Here is a 22,929-nt window from a genome sequence, read left to right on the forward strand (position 1 = left end):
TTCTGGAACCTCAGACTGTATCTCGTGTGTGTGTGTGTATGTTTACATGCTTTAACCTTGTAAATAATTCTCATTTCTTTTCCTTTCATTAGTTTATTATAGGATTGGCTACGAGTGTTGTCTTTGGTGAGAGATACAGGGTGCATTTTATTGGTGCTTTGGGACTGGGATTAACCTAAATATTGTTGTGATTTTTTGGTGTAAGGGACCATCTATCACAAAGGCAAGCTTGCCTGGGTGGCAAGATAGCCCGGGGCGCCCAAGGAGACTGTGACTCCATGTTAAAGCTGTTACAGGGCCTGAGAAGTTCACAGTTGGTATTTGGTTGGGGAAATCTAATCACAGAACACACAACCAATTTGGGGTTCGTGTATGGGCGGCGCTTACACTGCCCATTCAGGGACGATAGCCCCCTGCCCCGCATCTTCTGCCTGAGGCCCTGTTCTGCTTCCACCTGAGGCCCCACCCCAACTCTGCCCCTTCTGCCCCCCTCCCTCCTTGCCTGCTGGTGCCTGGAGCAGCCCCGAACCCCAGCTGGCTGGGGCTGAACCCTGAGCCCGGGCTGCCCAGGGGAGCTCTGAGCCCCACCATGGCCCGGCCCCAGGGCTGTGGTGGGGAGCCTTAGTGAATGTTTGGGGAGGCTTTGCCTCCCCCAGCCTCCATTACCTGGGTTTGTGCCCTGGTTTACTCTGAGGTTGGCACCCGCATTAGTGAGCCATTCCAGACAGCTTGACACTAGTAATATTCTGTTTCTCCAGTGCCTTTCACACTGAAGGATATCAAAGTCCTGCACAAAGTTTGGGCCTGATCCATGTGGTTAATCTAACTTGTGTGAGTCAAATCAATGGGGCCAATTGTGCTTATAAAATTAGGGAAAGATGAATTTTTCTGGTCCACGCGTAGCCTGAAAGTTCATAAATGCAAGTTAAGAATCATTCTATACAGACACGGCAGGGATCCCTACAGTCAGCCTAGGCCAGTTCATGTTTCAGAAGAGATGTAGGCTTGTGAGCAAATATAATTCAATGGCCACTTTAGTTATGAGACTGTGGAAATGCAGGAATGGGATCGAGCTGGCATTTAGGGCAGTCAGTAAAACTGGTTTAGCGGGATGGAGATGTTGGAGCATGTCAACTAGTTCAAGCCATCGGAATAGGAAAGTGCCTTGCACCTGTTGGGATTCTGGAAGTGGGCGGGCGGAACATTGCAACAAGGCAGAATACACTTCCCTCCCTCTGCAGGATGTAGGGACAGAGGAGGCTGCACTAGAATTCAGCAGAGTCCAGTTCCCTGCCCCTGCAAGATGCAGGAAGGATAGTCTGGGTTGCACGGTAACATGCACCACTCAGTGCTCCCCTATGCAAGGGCCAGACATAAGAGGCTAAATGACAATGCAGAGTGCCTGCACACACAGCCCCGTGTTCTCTCTATGCAAGCGGGTAGGTGCATACCCACCCCACAGCTCTCCCTGACTACGGGGCAAGTCCAGGGGCTTGCATTGAATTTGCAGTTGCATTTCTCCTGCTGCAGCATCATGCAGGTGTTTGCAGGCTGCAATCCTGAGGTAGGTGAAACAGGAAGCACCTGAGGTAGTCCCTCTCCCTCTACAGTGCAGGCCCCACCCTCCCTGCTTCCTCTCTCACTGGATCAGTCAGCCTCTGTGCCTCAGGGACAGCAGCAGAGGCAGCCTCTGGAGATTTGCACTTGGGACTCTTCCCTTCTTTCTTCCCGATGCAGATGCCCCCCATCATCCCTGAGGAGATTCAGAGGCTCCTTGAAGGTAACCCAATTCCCTCTGCCCCGTCTCGGCTAAATGGGGAGAATTTGCTAAAGTAGTTTGCTAAGTGGCTCCGGGAGGAGACAGTTGTGTTGGTTGGAGTAGGGGTTGCTCCTTCTGAGGAGGGGAGGGGTTCCAGGCTACCAGCTTGCATAGGCCTCCTGTTTCCAGCTGAGGATGTTGAAGGGAACGTGGCCTGACCTGACCTGGTGCTTCTGGGATTATTTTAGTGTGCCTTGGAGTGATTCCATGTCCGAAAGAGGGAGGGGAATGTGGCCTAGGGGGTGGAGTACTGGAGTAAGATTCGGGAGGCCTGGGTTCTATTCCTAGCTCTGCCATTGACCTACTGGGTGACCTTGGGCAAGTCACTTCACTTAATTGCTCTGTGCCTCAGTTTCCACATCTGTAAAATGGGGATTGTGACACCGACCTCCTTTGTAAAGTGCTCTGATGGAAAAACACCATATAGGAGATGGGTGTTACTGTTGCATATGAGGAGGGCTAGTTTTGGAGGGTAATGGCATTGATGTTCCGATGTAGGGAGAAGCTCCCCCAAAGTATCCCGCAGACAGGTTTGGATGCAACTTCGGCATGTCCTGGCATGACGGCGGCTTAGTGCAGCGGAGTAATGCCTGTTCGGCACATTGCAACATTAGGGTGTAATAAACAAGGTTGGGACAAATTCCCATTAAGTGGCAACTCTAATGGAAACAGTGGGCTTTCAATCCTCCCAGGAGACTGTGAAAATGGCACTAGCTTTAATTTCTGCTTCTGGTTACGTACATGGTGCTAAACTTCCTACTGCTAAGTATCCTAAATGATGAACCTACTGGGGGATGCAGCTGGCAGCCTTGACCTTGTTCAGCGCATAACTGCGGCAGCGTGATGTGTGTGGGTGTTTTTAAATCTGTTTCCCTTTATTTCTTCACCAATGTCAAGGGACGCTTATTCTTGTGTTTATTAAAACCGATGCGTAGACTGAGCAGTTATAATACTAACCCGTTCTATCCGCAGATCCCTAAACATGCTACAAACGTGACCTGGTTAGCTCCTCACCGACCCTTACAAATATTAGTGATAACTCTGTTATAATCTTGATACTGTAATATGGTGAATAAAGGCTGTGGGAAATTTTCCCACATCTACAGGTGTCTGTTTCAGAGCCAGGGATGGATCTATGTTGCTTCCAGGCTTAGCTATGCCTAATGCCCCTTATTCCTGACTTATCTCACCTGAGTTGTTTGGGGCCTGGGCACTTAACTTGAAATCAGAGGATTTATTCTTTAACGGCAATTAAGAGCGGTTTCCAACCTTACACCCGCCCCTGAGTTCCCCTGCCAACTTGTATGGTGTAACAATCCCTTTCTGTGATTTCTCTCCTCTGTTATGCTGTGACCGGGGGTGGGGAGGCTGGAACAATTTGTATAGTGGGGGTGCTGAGAGCCATTGAACCAAACTGTATATAATAGAAACCACTGCAAGCCAGGGGGTGAGCCTGCACCCCTAGTTCCAGCACCTATTGCTGTGACACAGACAGACACACACACACAGAAACTAACGGTACGCAAATTTTGATCCTGTCCCTTTAATCCAGAGCACGGCTAACAGGCCTCCCCTGCCACGCTCACTACAGTACATTTCCAGTGCTGGACCCCGTCTGAGCAAAACCTGCTGTAGCCTGTACCTCTCCGTTCCAGTAGTGGCTAGGAGCACTGACTTTCTCCCCTTCTGGGACATGCAAAGCTTTCAGCGCTGAGATCTGTCACTCTCTCTCTCAAATGTAACATGCAGGCCCATCAAAGCTTGCTTTCAAATGCTTTGTGTCTTCCCCCAGCTGTACATGTGAATTTCCTGTTCTTTATTTTTAATCATGAGGCTGCAGTGAAGTTCACCCCCTTCGCATTTTTGATGTGTAGCACTTTATTGTTCAGAGCTGACACTTTGGTAAACAACTCACTTCTGCACCTGCCACCTCCCTTTAACTTAGATTATTTTCTTGTTAGCAGACTCCTTTTAATTGAAGTCTTCAGATCTCCTTCTAAAGCAGAGCCTTTGTTTGCTGACAAGTATAGCAGGCTATGAATAGAGATTAATTGCATGTCACATACTTCTGTATCAAATTTGCTGCATCTTAACAATCTGTACAGTGGTTGGGCCTTTCCTGTACGTAAGGAGGATTCCAGCTTCCTAGGTGCTCAGGTTGTTTCTGTGTTTGCAAAGTGCATCACCAGGAGAGTTTTTATTTAAAATCAAGATCTGAAATAAGACACCAAGAACGTACACAGTGTAATGTCCATTTTCTGATATTAAAGGCATACGCTCCTGCATAACTTAGGGATGCCTAGGTGCCATACGTAGTACACAAGAATAGCTAATGAATGGCTTGTTAGTGACAGCGGTGTTCTTGTGATAGGAAATAGCTTTGAGCCCACAGCGGTTGAAAGTCTATTTACTAGCTTGCATTCTCTCTCTGGAGTTCGGCACCGATCCTGCCAACGCTTAAGCATGCGCTTAACTTTGCACCGGTGAGTAGCCCCATTGAAGCCTTACTTACTTACTTACTGTGTCCAGTTTTGGGCCCCACACTACAAGAAGGATGTGGATAAATTGGAGAGAGTCCAGCGAAGGGCAACAAAAATGATTAGGGGTCTAGAACACATGACTTACGAGGAGAGGCTGAGGGAGCTGGGATTGTTTAGCCTGCAGAAGAGAAGAATGAGGGGGGATTTGATAGCTGCTTTCAACTATCTGAAAGGGGGTTCCAAAGAGGATGGCTCTAGACTGTTCTCAATGGTAGCAGATGACAGAAGGAGGAGTAATGGTCTCAAGTTGCAGTGGGGGAGGTTTAGATTGGATATTAGGAAAAACTTTTTCACTAAGAGGGTGGTGAAACACTGGAATGCGTTACCTAGGGAGGTGGTAGAATCTCCTTCCTTAGAGGTTTTTAAGGTCAGGCTTGACAAAGCCCTGGCTGGGATGATTTAACTGGGAATTGGTCCTGCTTCGAGCAGGGGGTTGGACTAGATGACCTTCAGGGGTCCCTTCCAACCCTGATATTCTATGATTCATTGTTATCATTGAAGCATCACTCATGTGAGTCAAGTTCAGCATCGGTGTCTTGCAGATTTGGGGCCCCCAGTTTTACTGAAGGGCTGGTGCCCGAGTTGATTGGCTCAAAGCCTAAACACCCTCTACAAAACCTTTTTATCTTGACATTTAAAAGTTCCTTCCCCATGCGGGTTTTTTATTTTTGACTCTGCTTTTAAAGCAAGATGGTTTTAAATAAATAAATAAATTTTAAAAATCCCTGTTTCTCAGCAGGGTGACTAACCCCGAAAACTCCAGAGTGCTGTTTGGTTTGCAGACATGCTGGTGATGTGGGTAAACCATGGCACACACCACCCCCCCCCCGCGCCCCTGCCTGCTGGCCCTATTCGTGTGAGCTGTGGTGTCCTGTTTCTGCTGGAGTGCGGCTCCCAGGCAGAACGGAGCAGCTGGTTCGGTGCTTGTGCTTTGCAGGTGCGTTGACACAACAAAGCTGGTGGGGTCTAATTTCAGGACAACTAGCCTTGATGCTGTTGTCCCCTTTACAAATACTCTTTAACCCTTCATCCTTCTGAAGGAGACTAAGCCATGGACAATGTGGAGATCACGTCACTGGACTCTCACACGTCAGGGAGTTCAGGGATAAAGCTTCAAACGCCGTGTTAAAGCTGAAAATTCAAGGCCGAAGTTTCTGGCTCCACCCAGGCTGTCCTGCCTCAGGAGTATGGAAGCAGATGAGATGGGTGATGTATTCAGACCACTGCAGCAGGGCAAGGTGAAGACATCAAGGTAACCTCCGTTGGTTCAGCTCCCTTGTGGGTTTGAATCAGACTTTTGCCCAAACCCTCCTGTCTTTGCTCATGGCTAAATAATCCTTTCGGTGGAACCTGCAGATTTAGTTTCCTTATAATTCTCATGTTTAGGGGAGGCAAATCTGGCCCTGCAAAATTGTGGATTCCCCAAGTCCTGCAGATCTTGAAGCATTCGTGCCGAAGCTCAGTGCGTCCACGTTGCTCTCTGGACCCCTGGGTTTCTGTAGTCCCTGAAAGAAAAGGAGGACTTGTGGCACCTTGGAGCCTAACCAATTTATCTGAGCATAAGCTTTCATGAGCGACAACACATCCAATGAAGTGAGCTGTCGCTCACGAAAGCTTATGCTCAAATAAATTGGTTAGGCTCCAGGGTGCCACAAGTCCTCCTTTTCTTTCTGCGAATACAGACTAACAGGGCTGCTCCTCTGAAACCTGCAGTCCCTGTGTTAGCAGCTGCCTCCAATTCCCTTCTGCTCCAGGGTGACGGGAGTGGTGTGGGAAGGGGAAAACACTACCCAAGAATTTTGATGCGATCAGCACTCACCTGCATGGGTCAATCCCTGCAACTCTTTAGGGAAACCCATGCCTCTGAGTCTGCGAGTAACGTCTGGGTAGGAACTGTAGCTGGATTTAAGTGCATTGATACAAGTGCTGTTATGTGCCCTCTGATATCTAGTTCCTGGGTAGCAGAGAGACACACCCATGTGGTATTTTAAAACCTTTCATCCCCCTCATTGCTGAGTGCTGGTTAGCTCCTAGCATTTAGTGCCACCATTCTAATGTTCTTTACTACCTAGACGTTTCTAGCTGTGACCTAATTTTATGACCCTGTGCATCTCACGCTGGATTAACCGCGATCTCCTTTGCAAACTCCATGGAAGCACTTGATGAAATTTCAACTTTTTTTAAAGCAACAGGAAATGAAAAGGAGAGTCCTGTAAACTTTCAGAGTGGGTCGCGGCTAGCAATCCATAAAAATCAAGAATATTCCATTACAGCTAAGCAGTGAAACTAACATCGGTGTGTGATTTACTCTAGAGCTACTTACATATTGCTCTTCCTGATCCACTTTGAAAGTTTATGGTCAGGCTTTCTTTTTCATTTCCTGGTGCTATAAACCTAGCAGACGGCGCAGAAAGGGGGCTCGCTGTAGCTTGCAGGTTTTATTATAATTTATCCTGCAGCAGATCCACACAGACTTCCTAGTAAGTAAACCCCATATTACAGCTAATCTCATACTCATGGAGTTAGTCAGCCTTTAAAAATGGCAGAGGGATGCAACTTGTATTTATATTTTTATGAAGGTGGCACACGCTTTTCATTTTTTGTCTCCACGTGTGTTAGCTATGGAAATATGGTCCACACAATCGTTTTCCCTTAAGTCCCTCTTTATGACCCGTTTCTGCTGTGTTGCTTACAGGGAAATGAGTTGACTTGTATATAATAAATTGCCTGCTTTAGTGCCCATCTCTTAACCTTTGTCTGCTGGTCTGTCCTTAGACTGTGAACTGCTCAGAGCAGGGACTGTCCTTTGTAGTGTTTGGAAAGCACCTAGCTGGCATTACCATAAGTCCTCCTTCAGTGGCTTGTGCCTAGCTTCCCAAATAGCATTATTGGGCTTCTCCTGGGCCGGTGGTACCATGCCTCTGTTTCGCAAGCTAAATTCCTACAGATGTAGGAAAGGAAAGATGGCCCAAGGGATAGGGGGCTTGCCTGAAACTTCAGAGACCTAGATTCAGCTACCTGTTTTCCCACATGCCTCCTGTGTGACCGTGGGCAAGTCATTTCATCTCTCTGGCCCAGATCCTCAAATGTATTTAAGTGCCTGACTCTCACTGATTTAAATAGGGATCAAGCGCCTAAACACCCTGAGGATCGAGACCTCAGTTTCCCCATCTATAAAGTGCAGACAACAGCACTTCCCTACCTCGAAGGGGTGTTCTGAGGCTGTACGTAAGCTAAAGATTGTGAGGGGCTCAGATAGTAGGCTAAAGGGGGCCGTATACCTAGGGCAGCTTTCCTATGTCTGCCTTAATGAGGGGTTAACAAGACACAGCTGCTTCTCGGGACTCTAATTGTGGGATGAAGGAAGGCAGCTGTGCTCTTGTCAGGACACAGGGAGAGCAGGTGGGTCATGTTAAGCCTTGTCCTAATAGAAGTGCCTGCTCTGTAGAAGGGGGCGTGGGGAGAGAGGGCTGTGATAGAAAATGAGGCGAAAACAGCAAGCCAGAGAAGGCGGGAAGAGCCTGGATTTGGCGTAAGTGTATTTGTTAACTTGAGTATTACTTTAGTTGGCAACTGGAAATGGATGACTTCAGTTGAAGGAATCCAACCCAGGAGGGAACTCTCTGCTTCAGACACTAGAAGTGATGTGGGCTGAGACCCCTTGTTTCTACAAATTGTTTTTGTACAACTCCCAGGCTTCCTGAGTCCTGCTCGCTGGATCCTTCGCAGGCCAGGCAGGACTAGCACCTGGTCTTCTGGCTGCTGGTATGTGCCCAGTGCCTCTTCCTCTAGAATTGGGTACCCCAGACGGCGATTTCCAGTCTAAAGTGTTCTGGCAACTTCCTCATTCTTTTAGTGAGCCTTCGAATGTCTCACAGAGCAGATGGTCGAAGGAAATTAAGATTGATACGAGAGACAGAAAAGGATATTCCTCTCGTGCCATTTTGATCTTGAGAACATGCTACACGCTTGCCGGTGGAGTAGTTAATGTTTTAAAGAGTTGTGTGAACTCCTAGGGTGTACTAAAGAGAGAGCACTCCTTTTTGGGGGGTGAACTGTCACATAGCGTCGGTGTAAAAATTTGGAAGCCTGGCAAGCTGGATATTAAACTCTCATTAGTGTCACAGTTAGGGGCATGCTAGAACTCGTGTAGGCCGAAACACTGGCTACTTACATCAGTGTGGCTTTGATTCTAATCTCTGCTTCGCCAGCATAAACTGGCAGCAACTCTGTTGTAATGTGTGGCATTATATTGGCATGAGATCAGAACTGGGTGTTGGGAGCAATCATTCATTTTCTTGCTCTCTGGAAGGAGAGCTGATATCCATGCAAATAGAAGATGTTTGATCATAAATCACAAAACAGGTGGGAATAAGTATTATCAGAGATAATTTTTGCTTGTGAAAGTATTTTTTTTTCCAGGTGAGTTATCCTAGCTCATCTGAAACAAGAAAATACAGTTCACTGGGTATTGGAATATTTCACATGAAGCAGCTTGGCGAATAGTGCAAATGAGCCCATCTAAATGCGTGTAGTTTGAGGTTTAACGCTCATTCCGTCTTTTAAACCATCTTTTGTGCCTACCATCCCAAGTCAGATAAACAAAGGATACAGTTCATCTTGTGTTTGAGCTACAACTGTGAAGAGGATCATACGCTGTGATACGAATATATATTGGACTTGACCACAAATAACCCATTGTTTGCTGCTGTCCCTTTAAAGAGAAGCTTGGTTCTGTGTTTTTTTCATTCGGTTGTCTCTTTATTTCCGTGAAGCGTAGGTGGTTACCCAGCCTCTGCGTTTTGGGTCTGAATCTGAATGATACTGCAGCTCCTCCTTCCTGTCTGTTTACCGCTGAAACTCAGATGCCCTGTAGATCCATGTGGTCCAAGACAGGGCAGTTTACGTGGATGTCAAGCAAAAAACAGATGCGAATCCATGCAGTGGGACTCGGCATCCCACACATGGGGGCCTTTTCCAAAGGAACAATGGCTTGAGGGAGTGGGTGTGGCATTGGGTCAGTACATGGCATGAATACGGGTGGCCAAGAATTGGATTGGGGCCTAGTGCTGGGCGTTTATTAACACCTCCTCTAATCCTGCAATATCCAGCACTGGACAGGCTGTTTGGAGACCCTGTGTCAGCTGGGGCTCTGGAGTCTCTCTCTTTCAGCTCTGTTCAATTGCTCACAAGCTCATTCTTCTTGCTCATGCTCTGCTCTGCTTTGGGACTGATCTTGTTCTCATTGACCTCAATGGTGTGTTTCGCCGTTGATTTCAATAGGAACAGAACTGGACCCTTTGTGAGCAGTGGGTCCAAAACACTCGTATTCAGCTTCCTACTTCATTTTCCATTCTCTTATTTTTTTTTCCTTCTGCACTTTTCTTTCCATTGTGGCTCTTTCTCTTTCAGCCCCTCCCACACCCCCAATTTCACTTTGTAACCTTGGGTATGTCTACCCAGTGTGCTAACTTTGGTAGACATGTCCTTTGTTTATGCTGATCCTTGTCTTGTTTCACTCCCTCCCCCCCACACACACTCCCTTCTGTTTTGGTAGAGTTTCTTCATGGGTCCTTGTTTTTTCCCCACAACTGTCTTGACTTATATCAATGCAAACCTAGTTCCAGAGGCTGCTCAAGAAAATCTGCTGCCTTGGGCAAAACTTCAGCGTGCCGCCCACCGGTGTGATTGCTTTTAATAGTTATGGACCCTCTCCAGTAGAAGAGCCTTCAGGCCAACTGTCTTTAGCTTAGGCTGTTTGATCACATGCTCCCAGATGCTGTCAGTGCACCGTTACGCATACGTTTCTTACTTGAAAGCAGTCTTCCTCCTAATCTAATTCTTGTTCCCCACCTGTGTGGTTTCCTGACGGTTGTAACTTTCTTCCCTAACAGATACTGAAGGTTACCTGGCGGACGGGCTGCAGAATGAGAACCTGAGTGCGAGAGCGAGAGACCAGAGAGAGGCGATTCTGGTCGGCTTCCGGCAAGTCAAGGCCAGGTTTGTGGTTTTCTGCACTACGTTCCAATGGGAGCAGAATTGCCAGGGTTCAAGGTGCAAAGTAGCAGGAATGCAACGGGTAGCCCCACGTCTCGTTGAACCGGTTGGGCCCCCACAGCAGGACTCTGAAGGATGCTTCCAAAAGTGCCATTAGCCTAATGAGCAAGTAGGCCCGGATCCACAAAAGGTATTTGGTCTTTGAACTGTCACTGATTTGAAATCCGTGAAAGTTAGGTGCCAGATATCTATGTGGGTCTGGGCTCAGCCATGCCTGTTCTCTGAAGGGGTGGTTGTGCAAGCCTATGGGTGTCTGCACGTTGCATTGACAGATGCTGCATGGGCGTTTAAGCTATTCACTTTCTGCAAGGATGAGGCGAGCGACTTCCTGCCTGCATTTTTCAGACTACCACCCATTTTATTCTCTTTAGGGCAGGGATGAGTCCTTGTTTTGTGTTTGCGCCACTCCTATAATGATACCTAGCTCTTGCATAGCTCTTTTAATCTGTAGATCTCAAGGTCCTTTACACAGGAGGTCAACAGCATTAGCCACATTTTACAGATGGGGAAACTGAGGCATGGGGAGGGAAATGACGTGCCCCGGGTCATCCAGCAGCAGAGTCAGGAATTGAATCCACCTCTCCTGAACTCTAGTCTGTGGCTCTATCTGCTAAACCACACTGCCCTTCCTAGGACACTGGTGGCATCAGAAATAAATCGTGCAATGAATATTTGTCCTTCATGGAGGTTTTGAAAACAAGCCTGAATATTCAGACCTGTGAATAAGTTGCTTTTCCTCATTCCAAATTGGAAGAGTGAGCATCTGTCCATCCTGTTGCTAAAGGCGTACTTGAGAACGGCCATAGTGGGTCAGACCAAAGGTCCATCTTGCCCTGTATTCTGTCTTCCAACAGTGGCCAATGCCAGGTGCTTCTGAGGGAATGAACAGACCAGGTAATCATCAAGTGATCCATCCCCTGTCACCCATTCCCAGATTCTGGCAAATAGAGGCTAGGGACACCATCCCTGCCTATCCTGGCTAATAGCCATTGATGGACCCATCCTCCATGAATGTATCTAGTTCTTTTTTGAACCCTGTTATAGTCTTGGCCTTCACAATATCCTCTGGCAAGGAGTTTCACAGGTTGACTGTACATTTTGTGAAGAAATACTTGATTTTGTTAATTTCATTTGGTGAGCCTGTGTGTGTGTTTTAGAGATGCAGCCCAGGCCTTAGTGCTTAGGGGTGCCTACTCCTGGGTTTTGACCTTTTACAGAGATGAAAGTACCATCTGTAGAGTTCAGGGCTAGCTCTCAATTTGGATTCCTGGATTCCCAAAACTTTGAAGATACTTGGGTTCAGGACTCTGGCACAGGGTCAAAGTGTGAAGTGAATTACTCTGTTTGGGGTTTAAACAATTGTGCGCTGTGCTGATGTGCTGGGGGAAATTCTTCCCCTGGCAATCGCATAGATGGAAAAGAGTCAGCGAGGGCTAAGACAGATAAGGCCATGGAAGATGAGTTCTGCCTGTGGTTTTCAGCTGGAGATGTGCTCCAGAACTTGGTGATAGTCATGTCTTTATAGGATGTGAACCGTGGCATGTGGGGAGTTAAGATCGAATGATAAAACTCCGGGGGGTGACCGGTCTAAGCATCCGGTTTAAATAAAACTATGGCCGAGTCCCTAAGACGCAGAGTGTTTTATGCTTTGGAAGGGCACAGCCGGATTCTATTCCCCACAGTCCCACTAAAGAACTTTGCAAGATGCCCTGCTGTATCTTAATCGATCTTTCCTGCTGGCTAATTAAGCATCAGTTTTATTCAGCAACTCAGGACTGTGTAATTATCAGCCTGGGTTGCCCTGAATAATTGAAGCAAGCTGAATGCGAGAGAAGAAGGGAGCCTTCAGAAAAAGGGGCTACAGCATCTGCAAGGGAAGGGTGGACAATGATGTCCCCCAATATTGAAAAGAAGGTGTGTTGCTCCCTGTTTCGTCTATCAGTGTAACTGGCTGGCAGTGTTCACCTGAAGCACCTCCACCCGGTTAGCAGATATTCATCCTGCTGGGAAGGAGACAATTGGGGTAGGATTACCAACCTAAGCATTCAGAAATCATGAGTCAGGTGTCACCCTGGAGTGGGGAAAAACCCTGTGAGATTGGCTTAAAATATGGGATGTTAAAAATAATAAACGTGGGGTCCTTTTGTTTGGCTTCTGAGGTGAGCGTCTTGAAGTTTCACATTGCAGAGTGTCTCTTTGCAACCCTCCGGGCAATAAACTTTTTTTTTTTTTAATGAAAACTGAGGTTTTTGCGTAATATAATTCCAGGGCCCTGGGGTTTGAAAAATACCAAATAGCTTGAGACTCACGATAAAGTTGTGCGAGTTGGTAGTACTGGATTGTTCTGCTCATTTAGCAAAGCAGGAGGCTTGCTACCCTGCCTAGACCTAAAGGAAGCAGGATTAGGGGAAGAGAGAATCTAGACTGTGGGCTGAGCACAGAATGTACTTTGTGGTAGGGCTTAGAAGAAAGTAACATATCAACGCGCTAAGGACTCTCTGGTGCAGCCTTTGCAATATAACGGGGAACGTGCAGGGTGTTCCCTTCTCCATATGTATGGGAGAACGTGTGGGGCCCACTCCGGCTCCCTTTGAAACCAATGTAAAACTGGCCAGTGCTTTAAGAGGAGCTGGTCTTTGGCGTTATTCGCAATTGGCTTGTGTGGAGACAGAAGCGAGAAAGCAGCCGTCCCAGAGCAGAGGCTGCAATGCAGCGTTGGTTTTCTGGTGGTTCTTCTCTTGCTTGCTGGTGATTGGAGAATAGTGCGTTTGAACATCTCTGTTCTAACCTGAAAGAGTTCAGAAAAGGATTTGTGGTAGCTGCTTACTGTAATAATAGCCACCTTCTTCTTTGAAGGACCTAAACAGAGCTCGTTTTCAGGGCACGGCACGGGTTAGCCTCTTCGGGGAGCATGCTGTGGCTTTTGTGGTGCGTATTCAGGAAGTCATCTGCAGTCACGTTCAGGAAGCATCTGGCTCCTCTGCTCAGGCGTCGTTCTTTCGGCTTTTCACCTCTTTGTCTCATGAAAGATGACGCGGGGTGTAGCACTTCATTATTCAAATTTATAATGGAGATCAGTCACCTGCTTAACCATGAGCTGTGGGGAGAGACATCCCTGAAAGGGAAGGGATTATTCTGAGCTGGGCTGACTAGCTGTTCCTGTAACTTGGCCTTCGGGTTTTTATTCCGCTGTCCTCCCAGTGGTCTAATATTGTTCTCAGTGGGAGGATTGCCATTGACTTTAACATGCACAGTGTTGGGCTTCATGTCTGCTTATGCTGCCGGTTGAGGATGTACAGAAGAATATTGTAATTAGCTGGGAAGCAGCTTGCAGTATCTTTGTTTGAAATGTACTATTAAAAAGATTCTAGGCCCTGGTGGAGGGGCTGTTGCCGTTTGACTGGGTTGTGTGGGCCTACGCCGTTTTATTCTTAAGAATGTATTTGGCTATTTAAAGGGACACTGTCATGTTGAAATGCGGTCAATCACAAAAAAGATTGCAGTCTTTTGGATCCTGCTCCTGCCTCTCACGGATACATGTACACACGGCTTAGCCTGACCATATTTTCTGGTTTCACAGTTGTGTTTTCCTATATCTATTTTCAGCTTACTCGCCCCTATCTGCTGTGTGCAAAACCCACAAAGACAAAAGCCACGGAATGACTTAGGGGAGAAGCAGGAGTGTAGCCCCAGAGGCTCGCATCCTTAAAGGTATTTAGGTGCTGAACTGCTGTGGGAGTTAGACGGCTAAATACCTTTTTGAGGATCTGGGCCTAAGGCCTTGGATTCATGAGGTGCACGTGATTTTTCAGGTGTAGCAACCCATACTCCACCTAAGCAGCTGGAATAGCACTTCTGGAACATACCCATTGCTCTGGCTGAGCGCTGAGTTGTAGTCCTCTTCAATCTTCTATGAGTAACTCCTTGAACAAAGATCATGAATTTCACTCTCCTAGAGCGGTGGTTCTCAACCAGGGGTCCGGGGATCCTGGAGGGCTGCGAGCAGGTTTCAGGGGGGCTTCCAAGCATGGTTGGCATTAGACTTGCTGGGGCCCAGGGCAGAAAGCCGAAGCCGCACTGCATGGGGCTGAAGCCCAAAGCTCTATCACCCGGGGCTGAAGCCAAAGCCTGAGCAACTTAGCTTTGCAGGGCCCCCTGTGGCGTGGTGCCCTCCCTACTTGCTACCCCCAACCCTGTCCTTGGCTTTTATATGCAGAAACAACTGTTGTGTCACAGGTGGGCTGTGGAGTTTTTATAGCATGCTGGGGGGGGGGGGGCCTCAAGAAGAAACAGGTTGAGAACCCCTGTCCTAGACTATCTGTATGTTCTTCTGCCAGTGCTTTGGGATCATCGCCTTTAGTTGTAGAAGTTGTTGGCAAACAGTTAATTGACCTGGAAGCAAAATATCTATTTGTGGTGCTGAAAGTCTGCTTGCAAAGCAGCCGTCGTGAAAAAGAGGAGACGTTACGCTCTTCTTCCTGAAACCGCTCAGGTTGTCAGGCCCTCTTGTTTTGCGGAACGGTTGGTTTGGCGAGTTTGTTTTGAAGCTGTTTGCTGAGAACATCAGGGTTCTGTTAAGCTGCTTTCGTGTGCCATTTGCAGGATTAGCACCAGATGCCCGACACCTGGGAAGAATTGGATACATGACTCCACTCAGGAGCCCAACCCTCCCCGGTCCTTTGGGAAGAACAGTAACCAAAAAACTGTCTAAATGCCGAAGTGAGGTCATCCATCAGCAAGGAGACAATTTATTTCTAGGGTGGGGACAGGAAATAAGATTGATTATTAAAAATGGGGATAGATAGTTTCTCAGAGGTCCTTTCTGAGCCAGTTGGTCGTCTAAACTCACTGTTGGAAGTGAGGTTTGCAGCCAGCGGAAACTAACTCAGTGTATTTTTTGCCTCTGTGAAATTGAATAATGTTAAAGTAGAGCCAGGCAGACCAAGACAAAAATGGAGAGGAAGGGTTAAATAATGTTCATAGAATATCAGGGTTGGAAGGGACCTCAGGAGGTCATCTAGTCCAACCCCCTGCTCAAAGCAGGACCAATCCCCAACTAAATCATCCCAGCCAGGGCTTTGTCAAGCCTGACCTTAAAAATATCTAAGGAAGGAGATTCCACCACCTCCTAGGTAACGCAATCCAGTGTTTCACCACCCTCCTAGTGAAAATGTTAAGCATGACGCTCTCAGAAACAAGGAAATCCAACATGTACTCTGCAATGCTACCTTTAACCTGTCCCGCCATGACTAAATGTAACACCGACAGACTGCGCTTGATGGCGGGTGGGATCGAACCTGGGACCTCTGGAGCTTAGTGCACGAGCTAAAAGCTAACGGGCTGTTAGCTAAGGCTGTAGAGTAGACTCATAATCTCTCTCTAAGTGGTCTCGGTGCCCCTAGATAGGACAGAACACCTCACTCAGGAGGTGCGTGGGTTACGTAAACTCTGCAGTGGCCATGGTACCCGTTCTTGCTAGTCCTCCTATGAATTGCCCTGTTTCCCTGCACTGCTACCGGGGGGGGGGAGCTCTAGCATAGATGAGGCACTTGGAGTATGTCTACACTGCCCTTCAGAGCGAACCTTCCAGCCCTGGTAGGTTGGCTGGTGCAGCTCAGCCTCTCGAGCATACTTGACCCCCTGGGTCTGAGCTCGGGTGGCTCACCTGAGTCTGGAGTGGAGCTGCAATATCCACACTTGTTGTTAGCATGCTAGCTCGAATCTGTCTACCGGGCTGGGAGGCTCTCTCCCAGGTGTACTGTAGACATACCCTTGGAGACCTTTGGCATGTTAACTGCTGTGCTGTCTGGACCTGCTTTAGAAGGGTTGGGGCAACCAGGAGGGTTTAATGCTGCAGCCTGGGTTTACACTAACACCCCAGCACTGCGATGCCGTCAGTGGGCAATCCAGTGTAGATGCAGCCATTTGACACATACCCTAGCGTAAGGAGGTGATGTAAGGGTGGCCTTTCATAGAATATCAGGGTTGGAAGGGACCTCAGAAGGTCATCTAGTCCAACCCCCTGCTTGAAGCAGGACCAATCCCCAGTTTTCACCCCAGATCCCTAAATGGCCCTCTCAAGGATTGAACTCACAACCCTGGGTTCAGCAGGCCAATGCTCAAACCACTAAGCTATCCCCTCCCTCCACTAAACCATCCATCCCCTTTGCTGCTTTGCATCTCAACCTTAGGATTTGTCTGCACAGCATTCTGGGGGGAGCCTCCCAGTCTGGGTCGACAGACTTGGGTCTCATGCCAGACCTCTAAAAATACCTGTATGGAGAGTGCTTGAGCTGGGGCTGAAGCCTAGAGAGGAGGCTGGGCTTCAAAGCACGAGCTCCAGCCCCAGTGAGTCACAGTTTGAGCACTGTCCACACAGTCCTTTGCCCTGCTAACCTGAATCTGTTGACCTGGGGTGGGGGGACTGCACCAAAATGCTATGCGGTGGCACCCTTAACGTTCAACTGTAGGGACTCTGATTTTTTATTTTATTTTTATTTTGATAGTTTCCTTTGTATGATAGAACTGGTCTGAAAACTTTCAACACAATTTTTTGTTGTTGCAAAAATGCCTTTGCTTTTCATATTTTTCTTTGCTGCTGCTTTTTTTGTTTGTTCGTTTTTAAGCCCACCTTACTGAGTGGCCGAACCTCAATGCAAATTTAAAAGAAAAAAAAAAAGGTTTTGAAAACTTTCAAGAGCTTTTGTGGGCAACATTTTTTCGATCAGCTGCCTGCGGTAGCTTATTTAAAATAAATAAATAAATAAAAATCTCCCTGGAACGTGTTTTGCCGACAGCAATATCCTGTGTGCCTTAAATATAAATACCCGGGAGTTTTAAAAATTGATCTGTCATGGACTTCTTGTGGCCCCCAAACTCCCAGTGGTTTAACTATGAGCTCCGGTTGTTCACGGAATCTATAACTGAACCCAAACTTGCAAGTCATTACTCCAGACCTTCAAGTATTTGAGAGGCAGTGTGGTCCAGTGGATAGGGCATTGAACTGGGAGTCAGAACACTGGTTCTAGGACAAGTTATCTTTGTATAGTGCCTAAAATTATAATCAGGACCCTTGTAATAATCATACACTTTCTGAATGATCTGTTCACATTGTAGATCACAAAGGCTTGTTCTTTTGTGTAATAAATACATATTAAGGCTGGTATTTCTTTTTCCGTGCAATACAGTCACGTAGCTTTGTGCGCATCTGACCCCTGCAATGATTTCAAGTAGTGCATTAATACACTTTAGCTAGCACAATCCTTAAGAAAAGTACTTACTGCATTTGGTGTCAGGCGGCTTTTCAAAGCTTAAATGGGCTGGCTACGTCCCCCTCGGGAATTGCAGAAGGGATACATTTTGACCCAGTATGGTTTTGTGTGTTGGGGCTTCAGCATCTCTAATAGTGTCGTTTACATAATTCCTTGCTAAAAATCTGTCGTCCACTACATCAGTGGGTTTAGAATTGTTCACATGTCGTCTTAAACTTCCCACTTACTCTGTTCTAGAGCTGTAGCCGAAGTGCAATATGGTCAGTCTCGCTTCTGATGTACCATTCAGTTACATCGGGGTGAACTTGACCCCATCTGAGAGAACTTTTATATCTGGATTATAAAGGTGTTTATAACAGACATCCAAAGGTCCATAGCAGAGCTAGTGGGCACTGCTTTAATAAACTTCTAATCAGATTAACTACATCTGTTATCTTAATTTCCAATCTTGTTTTAAAGTTTTGAAATCAGAGTGCAGGAGGCTGCAATTTCAGGGTAATTTTGCTTCATTAGTGTAACTGCCCTCTCTGTAATTTTCACCAATATGAGGCTCATTATCCCGCATAACATGCAATATCAAGATAAAAGGGAATTTAAGAATGTGACCTGGTAGCCAGGCGGATAATCAAGCTCTGCACATTACCTTCAAGGCTGAACTGGCCTCACTACATCGTCTTTAATTAGCCCAAGTGCTATTTTTCATCTGTCACTTATTCAGGAGGCTGAAATTTGTTTCACTTGGTGGTGGGATTTTGCTCAGCGTGACCAACGGTTCGGGTTCATTTTAACCACTGGATATGGATTTGTCTCGTAAGGTACCCGAGAAGTCACTTGCCACCCTATAGGTATAGAAAAGTTCTTGACCTGCGTTTTCTGTCACTGCAAACCATCTCTGTTGTTCCGGTACAGTTGCGTGAAGGTGGAGAAAATCGCTTGCAAAGGAATTCCTTCCATTTTGCCGTGTTGACATTAATGCTAACCTTACATTTTCAAAAAGTCTGATACCATATAGAGTTTCTGTTTTAATTTGTGAGCACCCTGCAATCTATTCCGTGCTGTACGTGGGCAGATGACGGCTCCGTCATGTTCAAACATCTCCGAGCCAAATTCAAACCAGGTGCAACCTGATTGATTTATATGTGGGATGAATTTGGCCCCCCCGCCCCACTCTTCCAGTAACGCAGTTTGATGCCTTCCGGGTTATGATCCTTTCAGTAATTTGCATCATTTGCCATTCCAGCTGATAAAATTACCTCTGTTTCCCATCCGTTTCCTTGTGGCTGCATTGTTAATCTGAAACCTGAGGCCTGTAAATGATGGAGACTCAGTAACCAGAGCCTTTGCAGAGCTGGTGCTTCTTCTGTAACGTTTAGCTGAGAAATGCATTTGAAGTGGTTCATAAGCTGACCTGGCTAATGGTGAAATTCCTCCCAAATTCCTCCCCCCCCCTCCTCTCCCCCCCCCCCCGCTGCCTGAAATCTTTTTCAGCATTGATTTTTTTTCTCCCCAAACATTAAAAACCAACAAATATTGTGCACCAAACAAATTAGACTCAGCCTTGAAATACCTATTTAATATCCGTGGTGATGTTAGGGTTCTTAATTGGACAAGAAAATGCAGGAAATTTGATTGTAACCTGACTGGATTTTATGGTTCCTGCCAAAAATGAGCCTGAGAGGAAAGTGGGGTTTATATTTAGAGCCTTTTAAGGGCAGAAGAGAGCATGATGATCATCAGAACAAAGCCTCTGCACAACGCAGGCCACAGAATCTCAGCTGGTGATTCTTGTATCTAGCCCAACGGTTTTGTTGTCTATTTGACTCATTCTTTAGCGATTGGGATCTGTCACCTGAAGTGTCAGCTGGGGAACGGGGTCGTGTCCGGCAGCTCTCAGGATCAGCAGTGGCAGACGATGGGGGTTGAGGGGGCGCCGCACCTAGCTGTGCGATCAGTAATTTTAGGACCGATTCTGATCTTGCCTCGCCTGGGGAGAGCCAGGAGTCGCTCTCTTTCAGTCAATGGAGTTACACCAGTGTATGGTTTAGTCTTGTGATTAAGGCACTGAGTTTGGATTTTGGAAAAATACGTTCCATTGCTGGCTCTGCCACTGACCTGCTGTATGACCTTGGTCGTCTCACTTCACCTCTCTGCCTGTTTCCCCTTCTGTAAAGTGGGGCTAATGATACTGACCTTTGTGAGGGGCTTTGAGATTTATTGTTGAAATCCTCTAGACCAGTGGTTTTCAAACTTTTTTTTTTTTCTGGCGACCCAGGTGAAGAAAACTGTTGATGCCCACGACCACCTAACGGAGTTCAGGATGAGGGGTCTGGGGTGTGGGAGGGGCTCAGGGCTGGGGCAGAGGGTTGGGGTGTGGAGGTGAGGGCTGCAGGATGGGGCCAGGGGTGAGGGGTTTGGGGTGCAGGAAGGGGCTCTGGGTTGGGGGGGGGCTCATGGCTGGGGCAGGGGTTTGGGGTGTGGGCTTACCTCGGGCGGCTCCTGGTCAGCGACGCAGCGGGGATGCTAGGGCAGGCCTCCTGCCTGTTCTGGCACTGCGGACTACGCTGTGCCCCAGACACGGCCAGCAGCAGGTCTGGCTCCTTGGTGGTGTTAAATGGCATTAGGAGCTTATATTGGCTCCGCAGAATTAGATTTTTATCAGTAAATTTCACCGTGTATATGCGCGCACGCACACAGCGACGAAAAAATATTGCTTTCGATAATCAGAATGTACGGATAGGCAAAAAACGCGGCTTGAGAACTTATTAGAGTTTGATTGAAGGTTATGTACATCATATGTTTTGACATGTGATGTTGACAACTTGTGTTTTAAGGGTTATAATGCTGTGACTTGTTCAATCTCAACATCTACAGTCGTTAAATAATTGTCTGATCCCCTCTGTAGCTTCCTGTGAATGTTGAAACTGATTTAAAAAAGTAAACGTTGTTCTTATCTGTTGAAATGATGATAAAAAATGAATTCTTCCAAGCCTACCTATGTGGGAGCTGAGCTGTCTTGAAAATCTGGTCATTTGGTTTCCCATCTGCAAAACAGACACCTCTGCTTCATTTCCACTCTGTTCATCATATTTAGAGTGCATCCTCTTTGTGTATGTACATCTGATTGGGCTCCAGTCTTGCATAGGGCCTGTAGGTTGCTACTGGAATGTTAATACATTCGAATCAGGCCCTGTATGTCTTTCAGGAGCAAAGTGCCATAAAGTGCATCTTATGTATAAGTTTAATGCATAACCTCCTTGGCTATATGGTTGTGGGAATGTTTTTATTTAAATAGAACAAACTAGCAGAATACTCCTGTTTTGGTACAATGCATGCATTTCTGAATGGGTGTGTCTGGTTGGGTCTCGCCCACGTGCTCAGAGTTTAAATAATAGCCATGTTTAGGGTTTTCCCTCAGGCCAGATTGCCAGTGACCTTGGGGTGTTTTTAGCCGCCTTCCGCAGCAAGTCACTTGCTGGTTTGGAACTAGAGTAAATGGTGGATTCTCTGTCACTTGAAGTAGCTAAATCAAGATTAAGAACATAAGAACGGCCATACTGGGTCAGAACAATGGTCCATCTAGCCCAAGGGTTGGCAACCTATGACACGCGTGCCAAAGACGGCACGCAAGCCCGGTTTTAATGGCACGCTGCTGCCTGCCGGGGTCCCGGCAGGCAGCAGCGGGCCATTAAAAATCCGGCCTAGCCCGGCCCGCTCTTCTCCCGCGGGGGCAAGGGGCAGAAGCTTGGTCCTGCCGGCTCCCCGGCCTCTTCCCGCAGTGTACTGGGTTCCTGCACTTCCTCCTCCTCTTCGTCCCTCCCTCCCTCCCTGCTGGCTCTTGCGAGGGAGGGGGTGGGAGAGGAGCGGAGTCAGTGTACTCCCCGCAGAAGCAGAGAGGAAGCGGGGGCAGGGCCTTGGGGAAGTGGGGCATATCCCCTCCAGCCCCCTGCCGTGAGCACCCCACGACCCCACCCCACACCCCCGCCCTCTGCCTGACCCCCCCCACACACACCCAGCCCTCTGCCCTGAGTCCTGCAGCCCCGCACACCCCCAAGACCCCTGCCCTGAGCCCTGTACCCCCCCTCAGACACACACCCAGCCCTCTGCTTGACTCCTTCACCCCCACACCCTCTGCCCTGACACCTGCACCTCCCTCACATGCCCCCAGCCCTCTGCCCTGACTCTTGCACTCCCCCACATCCCCAGCCCCCCACATCCCATGCACCCCCCTCATCCTGACTCTTGCGCCCCCCACATCCCCACCCTCACCCTGAGCACCAAACAGGAGCTCCTACCCCTCCCTCCCCACATTCCCACCTGCACCCCTCCCGCCAAATGGGAGCTGCCCAGGTAAGCGCTCCACACCCAAACCTCCTGCCCCAACCCTGAGCCCCCTCTCTCGTTCTAGCTCCGGACCAGACCCTACACCCCAACCCCCAGCCTGCTCCTTCACCCCCAGCCCTTTGCTCAGTGCAGAGAGAGAGGGAGAGAATGGCCAGAACCAGGGAGAAGGTAGGTACCCACTGTATGCGGGCAGGACCGGGACCCCAGACCGGCAGCGGGCTGAGCGGGTCCGGCAGTCGGGATCCCGGCTGACAGGAGCCGGCGGACGGAATCCCTGAGCGGCAGCAGGCTGAGCCGCTCACCCCACTGCCGGTCTGGGGTTCTGGCTGCCGGCCCCTTGCCAGCCGGGGTCCCAGCCGCAGGCCCCGCTCAGCCCGCTGCCGGCCTAGGTGAACGGAACCCCAGACCAGCAGCGGGCTGAGCGGGCCGGCGGCGTAAGATCAACATTTTAATTTAATTTTTAAATGAAGCTTCTTAAACGTTTTGAAAACCTTGTTTATTTTACAATACAACAATAGTTTAGTTATATAATATATAGACTTAGAGAGAGAGAGAGACCTTCTAAAAAACATTAAAATGTATTACCGCCACGTGAAACCTTAAATTAAAGTGAATAAACGAAGACTCGGCACACCGCTTGTGAAAGGTTGCCGACCTCTGATCTAGCCCAATGTCCTGTCTTCTCACAGTGGCCAGTGCCAGATCCTTGAGTAGGAATGAACAGAATAGGGTAATTATCAAGTGATCCATCCCTTGTGGTACTGAGGACCTCAGTAACTCAGCCAGAGGTGATGGGCCTATTCTAGGAGTGGGTGGGTGAGGTTCTGTGGCCTGCGATGTGCAGGAGGTCAAACGAGATGATCTTGATGGTCCCTTCTGACCTTAAAGTCTATGCGACACG

The 22,929-nt window shown here is 48.0% G+C and overlaps 1 protein-coding gene across 2 annotated transcripts in view; it reads left to right on the plus strand.

Moving 5' to 3' along the window:
- The first annotated feature begins 1,656 nt into the window (after positions 1–1,656).
- Positions 1,657–22,929, plus strand: part of SKAP1 (src kinase associated phosphoprotein 1) — a 227,853-nt gene continuing 206,580 nt past the window's right edge. For both annotated transcript variants that reach the window (XM_084615548.1, XM_084615549.1), the window contains exons 1-2: positions 1,657–1,780; positions 10,254–10,359. In XM_084615548.1, coding sequence (XP_084471674.1) covers positions 1,732–1,780; positions 10,254–10,359 — 155 coding nt within the window. In that variant the 5' untranslated portion in view covers positions 1,657–1,731. The remainder of the gene's footprint in view (positions 1,781–10,253; positions 10,360–22,929) is intronic.

This window comes from Lepidochelys olivacea, assembly GCF_965140295.1.
Source record: "Lepidochelys olivacea isolate rLepOli2 genome assembly, chromosome: 27".
In the NCBI taxonomy this organism is placed as follows: domain Eukaryota; kingdom Metazoa; phylum Chordata; order Testudines; family Cheloniidae; genus Lepidochelys; species Lepidochelys olivacea.